Consider the following 21,254-nt stretch of genomic DNA (forward strand, 5'->3'; position numbering starts at 1 on the left):
GTTTTCACAGCTAGACAGTGCTTGTTCATATGTGCCATATAGATAACCTTGTGCTCACTCCAGTGGAGTTACATGAGTTAGCACTGATTGTCAAAATAACTGAAATAAGGGAGCAGTCTGCAGAGGCTTAGATACAAGTTAATCACAGAGGTAAGACATATATTAATATAACTGTGTTAGATATACAAAACTGATGAATGAGTAGTAAAGGAATTATCTATCTTTTTAAATCATAAACATTCTGGAGTAGACTGTACCTTTAATTTATCAGTTAATCATAAATTTTGTTTTTCTTTATAAGGTGATGAGTTATTTTCTCAGGGCTCTCAGGGTTTCTTTGTTATGTATTCTGCAAGGTCAGTTTATGTCCGCAATAGATTAATAGGATATCTTCCTTCATATTCCTATTCACAAAGATCTTCATCAGTTTATAGGTTTATTGTCCTCAGCAAACATGTTCTAGTTTTTTGTTCTTCCATTTGATCTGTTTGTCTGCTCCCTGGATATTTTCTGATGAGTTCTCTTGTTTCCCAATCCAGATTCTCTTTTCTGGGTGTTGTAATTAAATTCAGTCTCCATGAGAATTTGTTTTACAGATCAGAGAAGGTTGTAGTTGTAGCTGATTTTAGCTTGACTTTTATCTTTAGTGTGTAGCTTTGTTGCATGGAAGTTTTAGGCCTAATAGTAACTGTTTCAGATGTTATTTAGTTTGCTCGGTGTCATGAGGCCTCTTCGGCTTTGTATCCTTCAACTATGGTGCAGGCATCTTTTTTAGAAATGTTATTTGGTCCCCATGACAAGGGAGTCCCTGTGTTGATGGCTGGATTATCAGCCTATCTTTCTGGTAGCTTCTATATTTCATCCCATCTGGTTTGTGATATTTACAGATGCATGTCTTTCAGGCTGTGGTAGTTTTGGGGGTCTCTGAAAGCACATGGGGTTTGGTCTCCTTGAGTGAAGTATTTTCTTTCATGTAATTGGCAAGAGTCCAAGAGCTAGTGACATATGGGATATACATTCCTACCAGGAGGGGCAAAGTTTCCCAAACCTCAAAATGCCTATAAATACACCCCCCACCACACCCACAATTCAGTTTTACAAACTTTGCCTCCTATGGAGGTGGTGAAGTAAGTTTGTGCTAGATTTCTACTCTACTAGGTCAGTTTCTACTTCCTGGGCTTTTAAGAATGAAGCTTCTGTTGATCAGATTTGCAAAGCAGCAACTTGGTCTTCTTTGCATACTTTTACTAAATTCTACCATTTTGATGTTTTCTCTTCTTCAGAAGCAGTTTTTCGTAGAAAAGTACTTTGCCCCTCCTGGTAGGAATGTATATCCCATACGTCACTAGCTCATGGACTCTTGCCAATATGAAAGAAATTAATTTATCAGGTAAATTCTTACATAAATTATGTTTCTTCTATAAGGTACGACGAGTCCACGGATTCATCCTTTACTTGTGGGATATTATCCTCCTGCTAACAGGAAGTTGCAAAGAGCACCACAGCAGAGCTGTCTATATAGCTCCTCCCTTAGCTCCACCCCCAGTCATTCTCTTTGCCTACTCTAAGTACTAGGAAGGGTAAAGTGAAAGAGTTGATAAAATATTAGTTTTTAATTTCTTCAAGCAAGAGCTTTTTGTTTTAAATGGTACCGGTGTGTACTATTTACTCTCAGGAAGCAGATGGATGAAGACTTCTGCCTGGAGGATGATGATCTTAGCATTTGTAACTAAGATCCAGTGCTGTTCCCACAGAGGCTGAGGGGTACAAGAAACTTCAGTGTGAGGAATGTTTTCATGCTATACAGCAGTGAGGTATGTTCATTCATTTTTTCTGGAGAGACTGTGTATTTCAGAAAGGCTGACAGTATCCCCATGAGGGTAAGGGTAAGCAGTAATCCTAAGAGCTATAGAAAGGCATGACTAAGCTTGCATAAGGGGCTAATTAAAAAATGGTTGACACTGAGTTTTGAATGTTTGTGGGCATCGACATCGAGTGACAGGCTCAGATGCGCAGTTGTTTTCACTCTGTAAGCAGCAAGCTCCAACTCCTGAGGGCCCTTGTGGATGTTTTGGGCCAAATCGAAGCTTTAACCCCATATTTACAATCCCTGAGGGCAGGCAGGCGCCACAGCAGGGCTGTGGCAAGGTGCTGGGGGTGTTTTTTTCCGGATTTAGGCCTTATTTCAATCCGGTTTTCACAAAAAAGTTTTAAATGTTAAATTTTCTTGTGGGGCAAACTTAACTACACATATTGAGTCTGCTGTAAAAAATTTGGTGCATTTTATAGCAGTTTTGCAGAACTTTAAAGGCGCAGTACCGTTTTTTAAGATTGTTATTTTTTCACTAAATAAAGTGTTTTCATGCTTGTTTGTAGTCATTACTAGCCCGTTCAACATGTCTGACATTGAGGAAAGTCATTGTTCAATATGTTTAGAAGCCATTGTGGAACCCCCACTTAGAATGTGTCCCTCATGCACTGAAAGGTCAATAAATTGCAAAGAACATATTTTAGCTACTAAAAGTATGTCACAGGATGATTCTCAGTCAGAATGGAATCAGGTTATGTCATCTAATTCTCCCCAAGTGTCACAACCATTAACGCCCGCACAAGCAACGCCAAGTGCTTCTAGTGCGTCTAATTCTTTCACTTTGCAAGATATGGCCGCAGTTATGAATACTACCCTCACAGAGGTTTTATCTAAGCTGCCTGGGTTGCAGGGGAAGCGCAGTAGGTCTGGTTTGAGAACAAATGCTGAGCCCTCTGACGCTTTATTAGCCATATCCGATGTACTCTCACAATGTTCTGAGTTGAGGGTGAGGTATTTGCTGTCTGAGGGAGAGATTTCTGATTCAGGAAAGATGTTCCCTCAGACAGACTCTGATATGACGGCTTTTAAATTTAAACTAGAACACCTCCGCTTATTGCTCAGGGAGGTTTTAGCGACTCTGGATGATTGTGACCCTATTGTAGTTCCAGAGAAATTGTGTAAAATGGACAGATTTCTAGAGGTTCCTGCCTACACTGATGTTTTTCCGGTCCCTAAGAGGATTTCGGACATTGTTACTAAGGAGTGGGATAGACCAGGTATTCCGTTCGCTTCCCCTCCTACTTTTAAGAAAATGTTTCCCATATCAGACACCATGCGGGACTCGTGGCAGACGGTCCCTAAGGTGGAGGGAGCTATTTGTACCCTGGCTAAGCGCACAACTATACCTATTGAGGACAGTTGTGCTTTCAAAGATCCTATGGATAAAAAAATTAGAGGGTCTCCTACAGAAAATATTTGTTCGTCAGGGTTTTCTTCTCCAACCTATAGCGTGCATTGTTCCTGTAACTACTGCAGCTGCTTTTTGGTTCGTGGCTCTGGAGGAGGCTCTTCAGGTTGAGACCCCTTTAGATGATATTCTGGAGAGAATTAGGGCTCTCAAGCTAGCTAATTCTTTCATTACAAATGCCGCTTTTCAACTGACTAAATTAGCGGCAAAGAATTCAGGTTTTGCCATTTTAGCGCGTAGAGCGTTATGGCTTAAGTCCTGGTCTGCTGATGTGTCATCAAAATCTAAGCTTTTAGCCATCCCTTTCAAGGGTAAGACCCTATTTGGGCCTGAACTGAAAGAGATCATTTCAGACATCACTGGAGGAAAAGGCCATGCCCTTCTTCAGGATAAGACAAATAAGATGAGGACCAAACAAAATAATTTTCGTTCCTTTCGAAACTTCAAAGGTGGTCCCTCTACCTCTCCCCCTGCTGCAAAGCAAGAGGAGAATTTTGCTCAATCCAAGTCAGTCTGGAGACCCAACCAGACTTGGAACAAAGGTAAATAGGCCAAGAAGCCCGCTGCTGCCACCAAGACAGCATGAAGGGGTAGCCCCCGATCCGGGACCGGATCTAGTAGGGGGCAGACTTTCTCTCTTTGCTCAGGCTTGGGCAAGAGATCAGGACTCCTGGGCTTTAGAAATCGTAACCCTGGGGTATCTTCTAGATTTCAAAGATTCTCCTCCAAGGGGGAGATTCCATCTTTCTCAATTGTTTGTAAACCAGACAAAAAGAGAGGCATTCTTACGCTGTGTAGAAGACCTATTTACCATGGGAGTGATCTGCCCAGTTCCGAAAACAGAACAGTGGCAGGGGTTCTACTCCAATCTGTTTGTGGTTCCCAAGAAAGAGGGAACCTTCAGACCAATTTTAGATCTCAAGATCCTAAACAAATTCCTCAGAGTCCCATCCTTCAAGATGGACACCATTCAGACTATTTTACCAATAATCCAGGAGGGTCAATATATGACCACCGTGGACTTAAAGGATGCGTATCTACACATCCCTATCCACAAAGATCATCACCAGTTCCTCAGGTTCGCCTTTTTGGACAAGCATTACCAGTTTGTGACTCTTTCCTTTGGGTTGCCAACAGCTCCCAGAATTTTCACAAAGGTGCTAGGGTCCCTTCTGGTGGTTCTAAGGCCGGGGGGCATAGCAGTGGCGCCTTATCTGGACGATATCTTAATTCAGGCGTCGACTTACCAACTAGCCAAATCTCACACGGACATCGTGTTGGCTTTTCTAAGATCTCACGGGTGGAAGGTGAACGTAAAAAAGAGTTCACCTATCCCTCTCACAAGAGTTCCATTCCTGGGAACTCTGATAGATTCGGTGGACATGAAAATTTTTCTGACGGAGGTCAGGAAATCAAAGATTTTAACCACCTGCCGAGCTCTTCATTCCATTCCTCGGCCGTCAGTGGCTCAGTGTATGGAGGTGATCGGGCTAATGGTAGCGGCAATGGACATAGTTCCGTTTGCTCGCTTGCATCTCAGACCACTGCAACTATGCATGCTCAATCAGTGGAATGGGGATTATGCAGATTTATCTCCTCAGATAAATCTGGATCAAGAGACAAGAGACTCTCTTCTTTGGTGGTTGTCACAGGATCATCTGTCCCAGGGAATGTGTTTCCGCAGGCCAGCATGGGTCATAGTGACGACGGACGCCAGCCTATTGGGCTGGGGTGCAGTCTGGAATTCCCTGAAAGCACAGGGTTTGTGGACTCAGGAGGAGGCTCTCCTCCCGATAAATATTCTAGAACTGAGAGCGATATTCAACATGCTTCAGGCGTGGCCTCAGCTGGCTTCGGCCAGATTCATAAGATTCCAGTCGGACAATATCATGACTGTAGCTTATATCAATCATCAGGGGGGAACAAAGAGTTCTCTAGCGATGATAGAGGTTACCAAAATAATTTGATGGCCAGAGACTCACTCTTAACATCTATCAGCAATCTATATCCCAGGAGTGGAGAACTGGGAAGCGGATTTTCTAAGTCGTCAGACTTTTCATCCGGGGTAGTGGGAACTCCATCCGGAGGTGTTTGCACAATTGATTCAGCAATGGGGCACACCAGAATTGGATCTGATGGCGTCTCGTCAGAACGCCAAACTTCCTTGTTACGGGTCCAGGTCAAGGGATCCTCAGGCAGTACTGATAGATGCTCTAGCAGTACCCTGGTCGTTCAACCTGGCTTATGTGTTTCCATCGTTTCCTCTCCTTCCTTGATTTTGATAGCACCTGCATGGCCACGCAGGACTTGGTATGCAGACCTGGTGGACATGTCTTCTCTTCCACCATTGACTCTGCCACTGAGACAAGAACTTCTGATTCAAGGTCCGTTCCAGCATCCAAATCTAGTTTCTCTGCGGCTGACTGCTTGGAGATTGAACGCTTGATTTTATCCAAGCGGGGTTTCTCTGAGTCGGTCATAGATACCTTGATTCAGACTCGAAAGCCTGTCACTAGGAAAATTTATCATAAGATATGGTGTAAATATCTTTATTGGTGCGAATCCAAAGGCTACTCATGGAGTAAGATCAGGATTCCTAGGATTTTGTCCTTTCTCCAAGAAGGATTGGAGAAGGGGCTATCAGCTAGTTCCTTAAAGGGACAGATATCTGCTTTATCAATTCTACTGCACAAGCGTCTGGCAGATGTTCCAGACGTTCAGTCGTTCTGTCAGGCTTTAGTTAGAATTAAGCCTGTGTTTAAACCTGTTGCTCCACCATGGTGTTTGAATTTAGTTCTTAAAGTTCTACAAGGGGTTCCGTTTGAATCTATGCATTCCATAGATATTAAAGGGACAGTTTACTCAAAAAATTTCTCCCCTTTAATTTGTTCCTAATGATCCACTTTACCTGCAGGAGTGTATTATATTGTTTACAAGTAGCTCCATTACCCTTAAATTGGCATTTGAAATAGTTGATTTAGCATGTGGTATCCCCACCTATTCTGAAAGTTTGTGGCCGCAGGTCCAAGCTATAGATAAGTTTTGTAAACACAACCAGCAGAAGAAATTACACTCCCAGTGAGATATAGCAGAGATAAGGTAATAACATGTTGATTTTCCATTGTTCTCTCCAAGTATTGATGATTGGTTTACGGACAGATATAAGATAAAGAAGCAGGTATATGTACACAATGTGATACAGTAATGAGGTCTGATTATACCTACAAGCTCAACCAATTTTATTAGGTTGTGGCTTCAAAACACAAAATCAGAGCATTAATATACACAAATAAACCTTAAAAAGCTAATTTTCATACATTTTTACTCTGCAGTTGGTAAAAAAAAGCAATTGTAAACACATTAAGGGAAAAACTATTTTACAGTATACTGTTCCTTTAAGCTTCTATCTTGGAAAGTTCTGTTTTTAGTTGCTATCTCTTCGGCTCGAAGAGTTTCTGAACTATCTGCATTGCAATGCGACTCGCCTTATCTTGTTTTCCATGCTGATAAGGTGGTTTTGCGTACCAAACCTGGATTCCTTCCTAAGGTTGTTACTAATAGGAATATCAATCAGGAAATTGTTGTTCCTTCTCTGTGTCCTAATCCTTCCTCTATGAAAGAGCGTCTGTTGCACAACTTGGACGTGGTTCGTGCTTTGAAGTTTTACTTGCAAGCAACCAAACATTTCCGTCAATCATCTTCTTTGTTTGTTGTCTATTCTGGAAAACGTAGACGGCTACCTCTCTTTCTTTTTGGCTGAAAAGCATCATTCGTTTGGCATACGAGCTTGCTGGAAAGCAACCTCCTGAAAGGATTACAGCTCACTCTACTAGAGCGGTGGCTTCCACATGGGCTTTTAAAAATTATGCTTCTGTTGAACAGATTTGTAAGGCTGCGACTTGGTCTTCGCTTCATACCTTTTACAAATTTGATACTTTTGCTTCTTCGGAGGCTATTTTTGGGAGAAAGGTTCTTCAAGCAGTGGTGCCTTCTGTTTAACCATCTGTCTTGTCCCTCCCGTTCATCCATGTCCTGTAGCTTTGGTATTGTATCCCACAAGTAAAGGATGAATCTGCGGACTCGTCGTACCTTATAGAAGAAAAGTAAATGTATGCTTACCTGATAAATTAATTTCTTCTATGGTACGACGAGTCCACAGCCTGCCCTGTCATTTTAAGACAGATTATATTTTTTGATTTTAAACTTCAGTCACCTCTGCACCTTTTTAGCTTCTCCTTTTTCTTCCTGTACCTTCGGTCGAATGACTGGGGGGTGGAGCTAAAGGAGGAGCTATATAGACAGCTCTGCTGTGGTGCTCTTTGCCACTTCCTGTTAGCAGGAGGATAATATCCCACAAGTAAAGGATGAATCCGTGGACTCGTCGTACCTTAGAAGAAATTAATTTATCTGGTAAGCATAAATTTACTTTTTCTAATATATGTTTTTGAAGCTTTGTGTATTTTAAAGGCTCTCAGAGTCCTCCCCTGCTGAGGAGTCGTCTCATTTGTGTTTTTTATTCATGTCAGTGGCATATGTCAATCATCAAGGTAGGACTCTCATCTATGGGGGTAGTATCTCAGATTCTTACCTGGACAGAGGACATTTGTTGTCTGCATAATTTCTGCATTTTATATTTTTGGGGTGAGTAACTGGGAAGCAGATTTTCTCATTCGTCAGTTCCTGCATTCGGGTGAATGTTTTCTTAATCTGGATGTTTTCTATTAGATTGTGATTCTTTGGGGATTCCCAGAGATAGATCTCATGGCTTCTTAATCTTTCCTTTTTCATTGTTTTTTCGCTTATTCCAAAGCAGCCATTGGTAGGTAGTCCTTCAGGTAGTAATCTTTTTGTTTTAGTTTTGTTTTATGTTCATGTCTTTTTTTTTTTTTTTTTTTACAAAAAAATATACAGAATCTATATGTCATGCTCGTCCCGCCCTCATTACTCATGGACTTCACTGCTTGGGTATTCGTTTTGCAGGAGTAATAGATCAGGGACTCTCATCACCTGTATGAAAGAGAAAACCTAATATATGCTTACCAGATAAATTAATTTCTTTCATGGTGATGAGTCCACGAGATCCCACCCTGTAATTATTTCTGATACTTTTAGGGGGCTTTTTTTTTGTTTCCCCTGTTCCTTTTTTGCTCTTGTTTTCTATCCTATCTTTCTTGTTCGGCTATACATCAGACTAGTTACCAGTAAGGTAGGAGGGGTTTTATAGAGCTCTTGGGGTTTGGGAATCCTTGCCTCCTCCTAGTGGCCAGGAAGACGAATTACCGAAGAGTAATGGATCATGGACTCTCACCACCATAAAAGAAATTAATTTATCAGATAAGCATAAATAGTTTTTTTAAAAGCTCAATCGTTTACATGTTTACCGTTGAGATGAAATAGTACATAAAATATAAGAAGTTGTCTCTTTTTCTGGTAGATCTCTATACTGTCTCAAAACAAGAATCAAACTGTAAAGCAGGTCTAAAGTCATGATTACAGTGCTTCTTCCCTCTCTTACAGGGCTGGACTGGTCAGAAGACAGCGCAGAGGAGCAGGAAGACTCTGACCAGTCATCTCCATATCAGGCTGCTTGGTCATACCGGGAGACTCTCCAGCATGACTGCAAAAAGTAGGACTTCAGATGAAGTGCATTTTGTTTACAATATTAAAACTAACCATTTCTGTTGCACCAGGACTCAAAGCTTTAAAGGGACAGTCTACACCATGGTCATCTTAAAGTCCTACCTTAGATTAAGCTACAGCACCTTTTCTATATCATGCAGCAAGGACAGTAAAAAAGTTATTTTAAAATGAATTTTGTTTCTGGCCACTTTGAGATGGCTGACAACGCTCAGCCCACTAATGACATCATGATATGGGCTGCATATGGCATCCAATCACAAAAGGCTCACTAGTTGGAAAAAACAGACTGCCAATGCTATTCAGCAGAGGGCCTAGATGCAGTACAGATTGTGATGTCATCCATTGACGTGCAGTGAGGTCAGAGGCTGGTGAGGCACTGGCTAAGATACGCTGGAGAAACACAAATATGAACCCAATAGAGGTAGCTTAAATTAAACTAAAGCATTGTTTCTTAACCACGGTCCTCAAGTACTCCCAACAAGACAGGTTTTCATTATAGCTGAACCAGTGCGCATAATAATCAGCTGATGGGTAAGAGCATGTTAGTAACCAACATGGTACTGATCAGCTGATTACTTCACCTGTGCACTGGTTCAGCTATGATGAAAACCTGGCCTGTTGGGGGTACTTGAAGACCATGGTTGAAAAACATTGCACTAAATCACCAGGTCATGTGCAATGTGTTGATTACCTGGAGAATAAAGCGCACACACTCTGCTCTCCGACACACACACCATGCACACACTGCTCACTGACACACACACACATGCGCACACACACTTTGCTCACATACCCACTCCTACAATTCTGTGGCATAGTGCCAGTTACCTAGCAAGTAGAATGATACACAATCTCTTCTCTATTCGCTACTGTGTTGTAAATAGAAAAATAATTTACCATAATAAGAAGTACCACAAATCCACTCCTAGTTTCCTATTATGAGTGTGAGAAGTTGGAAAAGACATTGCATGCAGCCCTGCTCAATGGAGCACACAGCAGATAAAAACATGTAGTAAAGTAATGTGTATCTCAAATACAGCTCCAATACCAGCAGATTGTTTTGTTAAAGTTTTTCTGAATGTTTTTTATTTTTTAATGTGAAACCTGAAACTGTATATATTTGCTTGAACATTAACTAAGAATCCATGAAAATCTCATCCAAAGCGAAACGCACAAGAAAAGCCTAGATGCACTTTTGCCATTTAAAATAATTGTGCACAAATGATGTACATAATCATCTAAAGCAGGGTTCTTAAAACTTTTTTTCCCTAAGACCCAGTGCATTGATACTACACACCTTTGAGACCCTTTTTTATGCTTGGGTACAACAAGATAGCTGTAATTGGAAAAGTGATTAAAATATGGGATTTTTCCCCCCACTAATTGTAGTCAAACTTGAAAGTGTTGTAAAAGATAATAACACAGTTTGTGTATATGTCCATGTGTGTATATGTATGTGTGCAAATGTATGTTTATGTGTATATGTGCTTTTGTTTGTGTGTGTGTGTGTATGTGCATGTATGTGTGTATAAGTTTGTGTATGTGTGTGTGTTTGTGTATGTACAATATGTGTGTGTATAAATAAGTGTATGTGCGTGTGTTTATGTATATTTGTTTTTTTATTATAATTTTTTTTTAAATTGGTTGGATTGTCATGCAATAATCTGGCACATTGCCCCTTATTATTTTTGTAGCCATATTGAGCTGTTGTGTATATTATATAGCTGCCCATAGACACCTTTAGACATAGTTATTATGCAAATGCAAAAATACTCTGCCAGATTACGAGTTTTGTGTTAGGAGCTATGCGGTGCTAACGAGCAGTTTTCTCTCACCGCTCACTTACCTACAGCGCTGGTATTACAGGTTTTTACAAAGCCGGCGTTAAAAGGCAAGAAGTGAGCGTAGAGCAAAATTGAGCTCCATACCGCACTTCAATACCAGCGCTGCTTAAGTCAGCGGTGAACTGGTTGTACATGCTCGATTTCCCCCTAGACATCAATGGGGAGAGCCGGCTGAAAAAAAGTCTAACACCTGCAAAAAAGCAGCGTAAATCTCAGTAACGCAGCCCTATTGATTCCTATGGGGAAACTAAAGTTATGTTTACATCTAACACCCTAACATGAACCCGAGTCTAAACACCCCTAATCTTACACTTTTTAACCCCTAATCTGCCACCCCCGATATCGCTGACACCTTCATTATTCTTAATAACCCCTAATCTGCCGCTACAGACACCGCCACCACCTACATTATACTTATTAACCCCTAATCTGCTGTCCCAAACATCGCCGCCATCTACATTATATTTATTAACCCCTAATCTGCTGCCCCCAATGTCGCCGCCACTATATTAAATTTATTAACCCCTAATCTGCTGCCCCCAATGTCTCCGCCGCTATATTACATTTATTAACCCCTAAACCTAAGTCTAAGCCTAACCCTAACACCCCCTAACTTAAATATAATTTAAATAAATCTAAATAACATTACTACAATTAACTAAATAATTCCTATTTAAAACTAAATACTTACCTATAAAATAAACCCTAAAATAGCTACAATATAACTGATAGTTACATTGTATCTAGCTTAGGGTTTATTTTTATTTTACAGGCAAGTTTGTATTTATTTTAACTAGGTAACAGCCAATAGAATGCAAGCTCAATCCTATTGGCCGATTGGATCAGTCAATAGGATTGATCTTCAATCCTATTGGCTGATTGCATCAGCCAATAGTATTTTTTCTACCTTAATTCCGATTGGCTGATAGAATTCTATCAGCCAATCGGAATCTAATGGACGCCATCTTGGATGACGTCATTTAAAGGAACCATCATTCAGTAAGAAGACTCCGGATGAAGAGGATACTCCGCGTCGGATGTCTTGAAGATGGACCCGCTCCGCGTCAGATGGATGAAGATAGAAGATGTCGTCTGGATGAAGACTTCTGCCCGTCTGGAGGACCACTTTTCCCGGCTTCATTGAGGACTTCGGCCCAGTTGGATAAAGACTTCTGCCGCTTCCTTGAGGTTGGATGTCCGGTCTTCAGTACAATAAGTCGATCTTCAGGGGGTTAGTATTAGGTTTTTTTAAGGGTGTATTGGGTGGTTTTATTTTGTAGGTTAGGGCTTTGGGCTGCTATAGAGCTAAATGCCCTTTTAAGGGCAATGCCCATCCAAATGCCCTTTTCAGGGCAATGGGGAGCTTAGGTTTTTTTAGTTAGTATTTTATTTGGAGGATTGGTTGTGTGGGTGGTGAGTTTTACTGTTAGGGGGTTGTTTGTATTTTGTTTACAGGTAAAAGAGCTGATTACTTTGGGGCAATGCCCCACAAAAGGCCCTTTTAAGGGATATTGATAGTTTAGTTTAGGCTAGGGTTTTTTTTTATTTTGATAGGGCTATTAGATTAGGTGTAATTAGTTTAAAGATCTGTAATTTGTTTTTTTTTTCTGTAATTTAGTGTTGTTGTTTTTTTTAGTAATTTTAGCTAATTTTAATTTATTTAATTGTTTTTAATTTAGTTAATTTATTTAATTTTAGTGTTAGGTGTTAGTGTAGGTTAGGTTTTATTTTACAGGTCAATGTGTATTTATTTTAGCTAGGTAGTTATTAAATAGTTAATAACTATTTAATAACTATTCTGTTAAAATAAATAGAAACTTGCCTGTAAATTAAAAATAAACCCTAAGCTAGCTACAATGTAACTATTAGTTATATTGTAGCTATCTTAGGGTTTATTTTATAGGTATTTAGTTTTAAATAGGAATAATTTAGTTAATTATAGTAATTTTCTTTACATTTATTTAAATAATATTTGTTAGGGGGGGTTAGGCTTAGACTTAGGGGTTAATACATTTTAATATAGTGTCGGCGACGTTAGGGACAGCAGATTATGGGTTAATAACTGTAATGTAGGTGGCGGCGAGGTTAGGGACAGCAGATTAGGGGTTAATAATATTTAACTAGTGTTTGCGAGGCAGGAGTGCGGCGGTTTAGGGGTTAATATGTTTATTATAGTGGTGGCGATGTCTGTAGCGGCAGATTAGGGGTTAAAAACAAAATTTATCCTTACCTGATAAATTTCTTTCTTTTGCGATGTACCGAGTCCACGGATTCATCCTAACTTGTGGGATATTGTCCTTCCTGACAGGAAGTAGCAAAGAGAGCACCACAGCAGAGCTGTCTATATAGCTCCCCCCTTAACTCCACCCCCCAGTCATTTGACCGAAGGCCAAGGAAGAAAAGGAGATACTATAAGGTGCAGAGGTGACTGAAGTTTACATAAAAAAATACTATCTGTCTTGAAATAGACAGGGCGGGCCGTGAACTCGGTACATCGCAAAATAAATAAATTTATCAGGTAAGCATAAATTTTGTTTTCTTTTGCATGATGTACTGAGTCCAGGGATTCATCCTAACTTGTGGGATACCGATACCAAAGCTTTAGGACACGGATGAAGGGAGGGACAAGACAGGAACCTAAACGGAAGGAACCACTGCTTGCAAAGCCTTTCTCCCAAAAATAGCCTCCAGAAGAAGCAAAAGTATCAAATTTATAAAAAAAAAGCCCATGTGGAAGCTACAGCTCTAGTAGAATGAGCTGTAATCCTTTCAGGAGGCTGCTGTCCAGCAGTCTCATAAGCCAAATGGATGATGCTTTTCAGCCAAAAGGAAAGAGAAGTCGCCGTAGCCTTTTGACCCCTACGCTTTCCAGAATAGACAACAAACAAAGAAGATGTTTGACGAAAATCTTTGGTTGCCTGCAAATAAAATTTCAAAGCACGAACCACGTCCAAGTTGTGCAATAGACGTTCCAGAAGGATTAGGACACAGAGAAGGAACAACAATTTCTTGATTGATATTCCTGTTAATAACAACCTTAGTTAGGAACCCAGGCTTGGTACGCAAAACCACCTTATCAGCATGGAACACAAGATAAGGAGAGTCACATTGTAATGCAGATAGTTCAGAAACTCTTCGAGCTGAAGAGATAGCAAATAGGAACAAAACTTTCCAAGATAAAAGCTTAATATCTATGGAATGCATGGGTTCAAACGGAACCCCCTGAAGAACTCTAAGAACTAAATTTAGACTCCATGGCGGAGCAATAGGTTTAAACACAGGCTTAATTCTAACTAAAGCCTGACAAAAAGCCTGAACGTCTGGAACATCTGCCAGACGCTTGTGCAACAAAATAGACAGAGCAGATATCTGTCCCTTTAGGGAACTAGCTGATAATCCTTTCTCCAATCCCTATTGGAGAAAAGACAAAATCCTAGGAATCCTGACTTTACTCCAGGAGAAGCCTTTGGATTCGCACCAAAAAAGATATTTACGCCATATCTTCTGATAAATTTTCCTGGTAACAGGCTTTCGAGCCTGAATCAAGGTATTTATGACTGACTCAGAGAAACCCCGCTTTGATAGAATCAAGCGTTCAATCTCCAAGCAGTCAGTTGCAGAGAAATTAGATTTGGATGCTTGAATGGACATTGAATCAGAAGGTCCTGTCTCAATGGCAGAGACCATGGTGGAAGGGATGACATGTCCACCAGGTCTGCATACCAAGTCCTGCATGGCCACGCAGGCGCTATCAAAATCACCAATGCTCTCTCCTTTTTGATTCTGGCAATCAGACGTGGAAGGAGAGGGAAAGGTGGAAACACATAAGCCAGGTTGAACGACCAGGGTATTGCTAGAGCATTGATCAGTACAGCCTGAGGATCCCTTGACCTGGAGCCGTAACGAGGTAGTTTGGGGTTCTGACGAGACACCATCAGATCCAACTCTGGTGTGCCCTATAGCCGAACCAGCTGAGCAAACACCTCCGGATGGAGTTCCCACTCCCCCGGATGAAAAGTCTGACAACTTAGAAAATCTGCCTTCCAGTTCTCTACACCTGGGATATAGATCGCTGACAGATGGCAAGAGTGAGCCTCTGCCCATTGGATTATCCTTGAGACCTCTATCATCGCTAAGGAACTCTTTGTTCCGCCCCTTTTGATTGATATAAGCCACAGTCGTGATGTTGTCTGACTGAAACCTGATGAATCTGGCCGAAGCCAGCTGAGGCCATGCCTGGAGAGCATTGAATATCGCTCTTAATTCCAGAATATTTATCGGTAGGAGAGCCTCCTCCCGAGTCCACAAACCCTGAGCTTTCAGGGAATTCCAGACTGCACCCCAGCCCAGAAGACTGGCGTCTGTCGTCACTATAACCCATTCTGGCCTGCAGAATCACATTCCCTGGGACAGATGATCCTGTGACAACCACCAAAGAAGAGAGTCTCTGGTCTCTTGATCAAGATTTATCTGAGGAGATAAATCCACATAATCCCCATTCCACTGATTGAGCAGGCATAGTTGCAGTGGTCTGAGATGCAAGCGAGCAAATGGAACTATGTCCATTGCCGCTACCATTAGTCCAATTACCTCCATACACTGAGCCACTGACGGCCGAGGAATGGAATGAAGAGCTCGGCAGGTGGACAAAATCTTTGATTTCCTGACCTCCCTCCGAAATATTTTCATGTCCACCGAGTCTATCAGAGTCCCTAGAAATGAAACTCTTGTGAGGGGGGAAAGAGAACTCTTTTTTTACGTTCACTTTCCACCCGTGAGACCTTAGAAAGGCCAACACTAAGTCCGTGTGAGACTTGGCTAGTTGGAAGGATGACGCTTGAATTAGAATGTCGTCTAGATAAGGCGCCACTGCTATGCCCCGTGGCCTTAGAACCACCAGAAGGGACCCTAGCACCTTCGTGAAGATTTGCGGCGCATTTGCCAACCCGAAAGGAAGAGCCACAAACTTATAATGCTTGTCCAGAAAGGCGAACCTGAGGAACTGGTGATGATCTTTGTGGATAGGAATGTGCAGATATATCATATATTGACCCTCCTGGATCAATGGTAAAATAGTCCGAATGGTCTCCATCTTGTAAAGATGGAACTCTTAGGAATTGGTTTAGGATCTTGAGATATATGCTTAGATACAAGTTAGTCACAGAAGTAAAAAGTGTATTAATATAACAGTGTTGGTTTTGCAAAACTAGGGAATGGGTAATAAATGGATTATCTATCTTTTTAAACAACACAAATTCTGGTGTTGACTGTCCCTTTAAGAAGCCAGTTAGGTGTCATATGTGATTGTGATATACTGTTTCATAGCAAGCCACTATCCTGACACCCAGAGACAAACAGAATACACGTTTTAATAATGCTTAATACACACGTTGTCTCACACTAAAGTAGCCAACCATCTCTAGGAGTAAAAGAGTTTAAATGGGCTGTATCCAGCTGTGCACTGCATGAGCACACAAAAAAATAATCTGTTAACAATGGGAGAGAAAGTGCACAGACAGATGGAAAGTAAGCAGCGTGCTGTGCTTTACGATAGCACTAGTCTTGCTTTCCCTGATATCTGAGCTTTGCTTAACTGTAACTTACCGTTTGCTGCTGCTGCCCCCTCACTGACTTGTCTCCCCCTTCTCCAGGCCCGGGCGTGACAAATGCCTCTCTCCTCAGTAGTTCATCCCTTAGCTCAATAGAATGGAAGGTAGTAGTGACAGACACTCAGGTGCCAGAGGTAACAAATGTGACATTAGTCACGCAAGCCGTGGCAAACATGAGTGTAAGAGACTAAGAGCTTGTGTTAGATGATAAATTAAATACGGTCACTTACTGTTGGTAATAAGTTGCCAGCCACTGACTCTGAGCTCAGTCTCACTTACGACTGCCACTAACACGGTAACACACAGTCGTGACTCGTTTCACTCTGCTCTCTCTTCCCGTCCAGTCACCTGGCTCCTAGATATGAGAGAGGAGAGAGCGGGCTGCTGATTGGCTCCCGAGGCTGCTTAGAGAGCAGCCTCGTTGGGAGCAGTACGGGCCGCAAAGAGACTTAAGCGCCATTGGGTGGCGCAGCCTCTAGCGGCTCATAAAAAATTTTGCTAAAATATCCATATTGCGTAATGGAGGGGAGCTGAACAGCTCACAGCTTCTCCTTATTTGCGCAGTATGGATGGATATGGGATGCAGCACTGCCTTAGTTTTTTGGTATGGTGGCGGAGTCGGCGGCGGGGGGGGGTACTTCCTTGAGTACAATTTTTTTTTTATAAATTAACATTAATCAGTGGGTTGAGCTTGTCAGAAACAATATTAATTTTAAAATAACTTTTTTACTGTTCTTGCTGCATGATATCAAAAGGGTGCAGGAGACTATTTGCAGCTTAATCTAAGGTAAGACTTTATGATGACTAAGGTGTAGACGGTCCCTTTAATATTAACCGCTATTTTACATATTTAAGTGCTGCTTTTTCATATTTTTAGGGGTGAGGGTCTCGCAATGCCTTGCTGAATTTTATATAGATCTATTCTGAAGATGCTGTATGACTTGAACCATATAATGTTTTTACAGAACCAGGGATATAAACCCCTTTATAAATGGGGCTATTTAGCCCTAGCATAACGTTTTATGTATGTTTCCCATATATTACTATTATACATTTTTTGTTGAAAATATTTTTATTGCTTTTGTCTGAAAACAAAATACAAACCACAAGCAAATAGACAAAAAAAACAATATATAGCAGTGCTAATTACAAAATGTCATTAAAAGAAAACTAATGAAAGGATATATATTGCCAACACAACATATTCAAAAATGACTCTGATTTCCATCTGCAACTTGAAGTCAGTGCTCCTGTACTGAAGAAGATCTTGCAAAACTGGTGTCAAGTTAAGGTAAAAGACATAAACAAACAGGAGCACAGTGCAGTATGGATTACACCTGCATGTTAATAAAACAAGAAGAATCATACAGCGTATACCCTCATAAATAATAGAAGAATAGCAAAATAAAAAGTTACAAACTAGTATATCACTTCAGTACCAGTTATAAACTTGCATGCTCCCATGATCTTATTGTTCTTTTAAGCAAGGTTCTCAATACAGAAAATAAGGTTATTAGAGGAGACTACATCCCAAAAAGATTACAGCAAATAAATAAGCTTGGGTTCGATTCCTGCAAAACATATAATTAAAGGAATACTTTAATGATTCAGATAGAGCATGCAATTTAAAGAAACTTTCTAATTTACTCCTATTATCAATTTTCTTCGTTCTCTTGGTATCTTTATTTGAAAAATCAAGAATGTAAGCATAGGAGCCGGCCCATTTTTGGTTCAGCACCTGGGTAGCGCTTGCATATTGGTGTCTAAATGTAGCCACCAATCAGCAAGCACTACCCAGATGCTTAACCAAAAATGGTCCGGCTCCTACGACTACATTCAAATAAAGATACCAAGAGAACAAAGTCAAAAAGTTTAATTTTGACTAGACTATTCCTTTAGAGTAAAGAGGTATTCAATCAGACTGCTAATAGTGTTTTAAATATATAGAAATAAACAGGACTAGAAAGTAACATTATTAACCTTTTCAATGGCAGTTGGATGAAGAAGCATTACTATTTCTTTCTGATGACACGGTGAGTCCACGGATCATCTTAATTACTGTTGGGAATATCACTCCTGACCAGCAGGAGGAGGCAAAGAGCACCACAGCAAAAGCTGTTAAATACCACTACCCTACCCACAATCCCCAGTCATTCTCTTTGCTTGTATCAGTTGCAAGGAGGGGTAAAGATAGGTGTCTGATTCTTCAATCAAGAGTTTATTTTTTTAGCAGAGCAAGTTTGCTCTGGTTTTCTTTGGGGTTTAGCCGTAGTCCATGTCAGTCTCTTCAGTAGAGCAAGTGGTGGCTTGTGGGGTATAATCCCCACTGGGCCTCCCAAGTAATTTCGTGCTGGCCTTGGTTGAAAGTTTGAGTAAGTTTACTCAGCCTTTTCTTTCATGTAATTAGCAAGAGTCCATGAGCTAGTGACGTATGGGATATACATTCCTACCAGGAGGGGCAAAGTTTCCCAAACCTCAAAATGCCTATAAATACACCCCTCACCACACCCACAAATCAGTTTTACAAACTTTGCCTCCCGTGGAGGTGGGGAAGTAAGTTTGTGCTAGATTCTACGTTGATATGCGCTTCGCAGCAGGCTGGAGCCCGGTTTTCCTCTCAGTGTGCAGTGAATGTCAGAGGGATGTGAAGAGAGTATTGCCTATTTGTATTCAATGGTCTCCTTCTACGGGATCTATTTCATAGGTTCTCTGTTATCGGTCGTAGAGATTCATCTCTTACCTCCCTTTTCAGATCGATGATATACTCTTATATACCATTACCTCTACTGATTCTCGTTTCAGTACTGCTTTGGCTTTCTACTACATGTAGATGAGTGTCCTGGGGTAAGTAAGTCTTATTTTTTGTGACACTCTAAGCTATGGTTGGGCACTTTTATATAAAGTTCTAAATATATGTGTTTAAACATTTATTTGCCTTGATTCAGGATGATCAATATTCCTTATTTCAGACAGTCAGTTTCATTATTTGGGATAATGCATATGAATAAATCATTTTTTCTTACCTTAAAATTGACTTTTTTCCCTGTGGGCTGTTAGGCTTGCGGGGGCTGAAAATGCTTCATTTTATTGCGTCATTCTTGGCGCTGACTTTTTTGGCGCAAAAAAATTCTTTGTCATTTCAGGCATCATACTTGTCGCCGGAAGTTGTTCGTGTTTGCGTAATTTTTTTGACGTTTTGCGACAAAAATGTCGGTGTCACCGGATGTGGCGTCATTCTTGGCGCCAAAAGCATTTAGGCGCCAATAATGTGGGCGTCTTTTTTGGCGCTAAAAAATGTGGGCGTCATTATTGTCTCCACCTTTTTTCACATTATTTAAGTCTCATTTTTCATTTGCTTCTGGTTGCTAGAGGCTTGTTCATTGGCATTTTTTTCCCATTCCTGAAACTGTCTTTTAAGGAATTTGATAGATTTTGCTTTATATGTTGTTTTTTCTCTTACATATTGCAAGATGTCTCAGATTGACCCTGGATCAGAAGCTACTTCTGGAAAAACGCTGCCTGATGCTGGTTCTACCAAAGTTAAGTGTATTTGCTGTAAACTTGTGGTAACTGTTCCTACGGCTGTAGTTTGTGATGAATGTCATGATAAGCTTGCTAATGCAGATAATATTTCCATTAGTAATATTCCATTACCTGTTGCTGTTCCATCAACATCTAATACTCAGGATGTTCCTGTTAATATAAGAGATTTTGTTTCTAAATCCATTAGGAAGGCTATGTCTGTTATTCCTCCTTCCAGTAAACGTAAAAGGTCTTTTAAAACTTCACATTTTTCAGATGAATTTTTAAATGAACATCATCATTCTTATTTGTCTGTTTCTGATGATGATTTTTCTGGTTCAGAGTATTCTGTCTCAGATATTGACACTGATAAATCTTCATATTTATTTAAAATGGAATTTATTCGTTCTTTACTTAAAGAAGTTTTAATCACATTAGAGATGGAGGAATCTAGTCCTCTTGATACTAAATCTACTAAGCGTTTAAATTCGGTTTTTAAACCTCCTTTAGTTATTCCGGAAGTTTTCCTGTCCCTGATGCTATTTCTGAAGTAATTTCTAGGGAATGGAATAATCTGGGTAATTAATTTACTCCTTCTAAAAGGTTTAAGAAATTGTATCCTGTGCCATCTGACAGATTAGAGTTTTGGGACAAAATCCCTAAAGTTGATGGGGCTATCTCTACTCTCGCTAAACGTACTACTATTCCTACGGTAGATAGTACTTCCTTTAAGGATCCTTTAGATAGGAAAATTGAATCCTTTCTAAGGAAAGCTTATTTATGTTCAGGTAATCTTCTTAGGCCTGCTATTTCTTTGGCTGATGTTGCGGCAGCTTCCACTTTTTGGTTGGAGGCTCAACAAGTGTCAGATCATAATACTCACAGCATTGTTAAACTTCTTCAACATTCTAATAACTTTATTTGTGATGCCATCTTTGATATCATTAGAGTTGATGTCAGGTATATGTCTTTAGCTATTTTAGCTAGAAGAGCTATATGGCTTAAAACTTGGAATGCAGATATGTCTTCTAAGTCAACTTTGCTTTCCCTTTCTTTCCAAGGTAATAAATTGTTTGGTTCCCAGTTGGATTCTATTATTTCAACTGTTACTGGGGGGAAAGGAACTTTTTTACCTCAGGATAAAAAATACTAAAGGTAAATATAGGGCTGCTAATCGTTTTCGTTCCTTTCGTCAGAATAAGGAACAGAAGCCTGATCCTTCCCCTAAAGGAACGGTTTCTGTTTGGAAACCATCTCCAGTCTGGAATAAATCCAAGCCTTTCAGAAAGCTAAAGCCAGCTCCCAAGTCCACATGAAGGTGCGGCCCTCATTCCAGCACAGCTGGTAGGGGGCAGATTACG

The 21,254-nt window shown here is 40.5% G+C and overlaps 1 protein-coding gene across 1 annotated transcript in view; it reads left to right on the top strand.

Annotated features, from left to right (window-relative positions):
* INO80D (INO80 complex subunit D) overlaps positions 1-21,254 on the top strand; it is a 395,094-nt gene that overhangs the window by 231,974 nt on the left and 141,866 nt on the right. Inside the window, exon 5 of the mRNA XM_053698654.1 lies at positions 8,796-8,904. Within this exon, the coding sequence (XP_053554629.1) occupies positions 8,796-8,904 (109 nt within the window). The remainder of the gene's footprint in view (positions 1-8,795; positions 8,905-21,254) is intronic.

Source organism: Bombina bombina, chromosome 1, assembly GCF_027579735.1.
Source record: "Bombina bombina isolate aBomBom1 chromosome 1, aBomBom1.pri, whole genome shotgun sequence".
NCBI classification, from domain to species: Eukaryota; Metazoa; Chordata; class Amphibia; order Anura; family Bombinatoridae; genus Bombina; species Bombina bombina.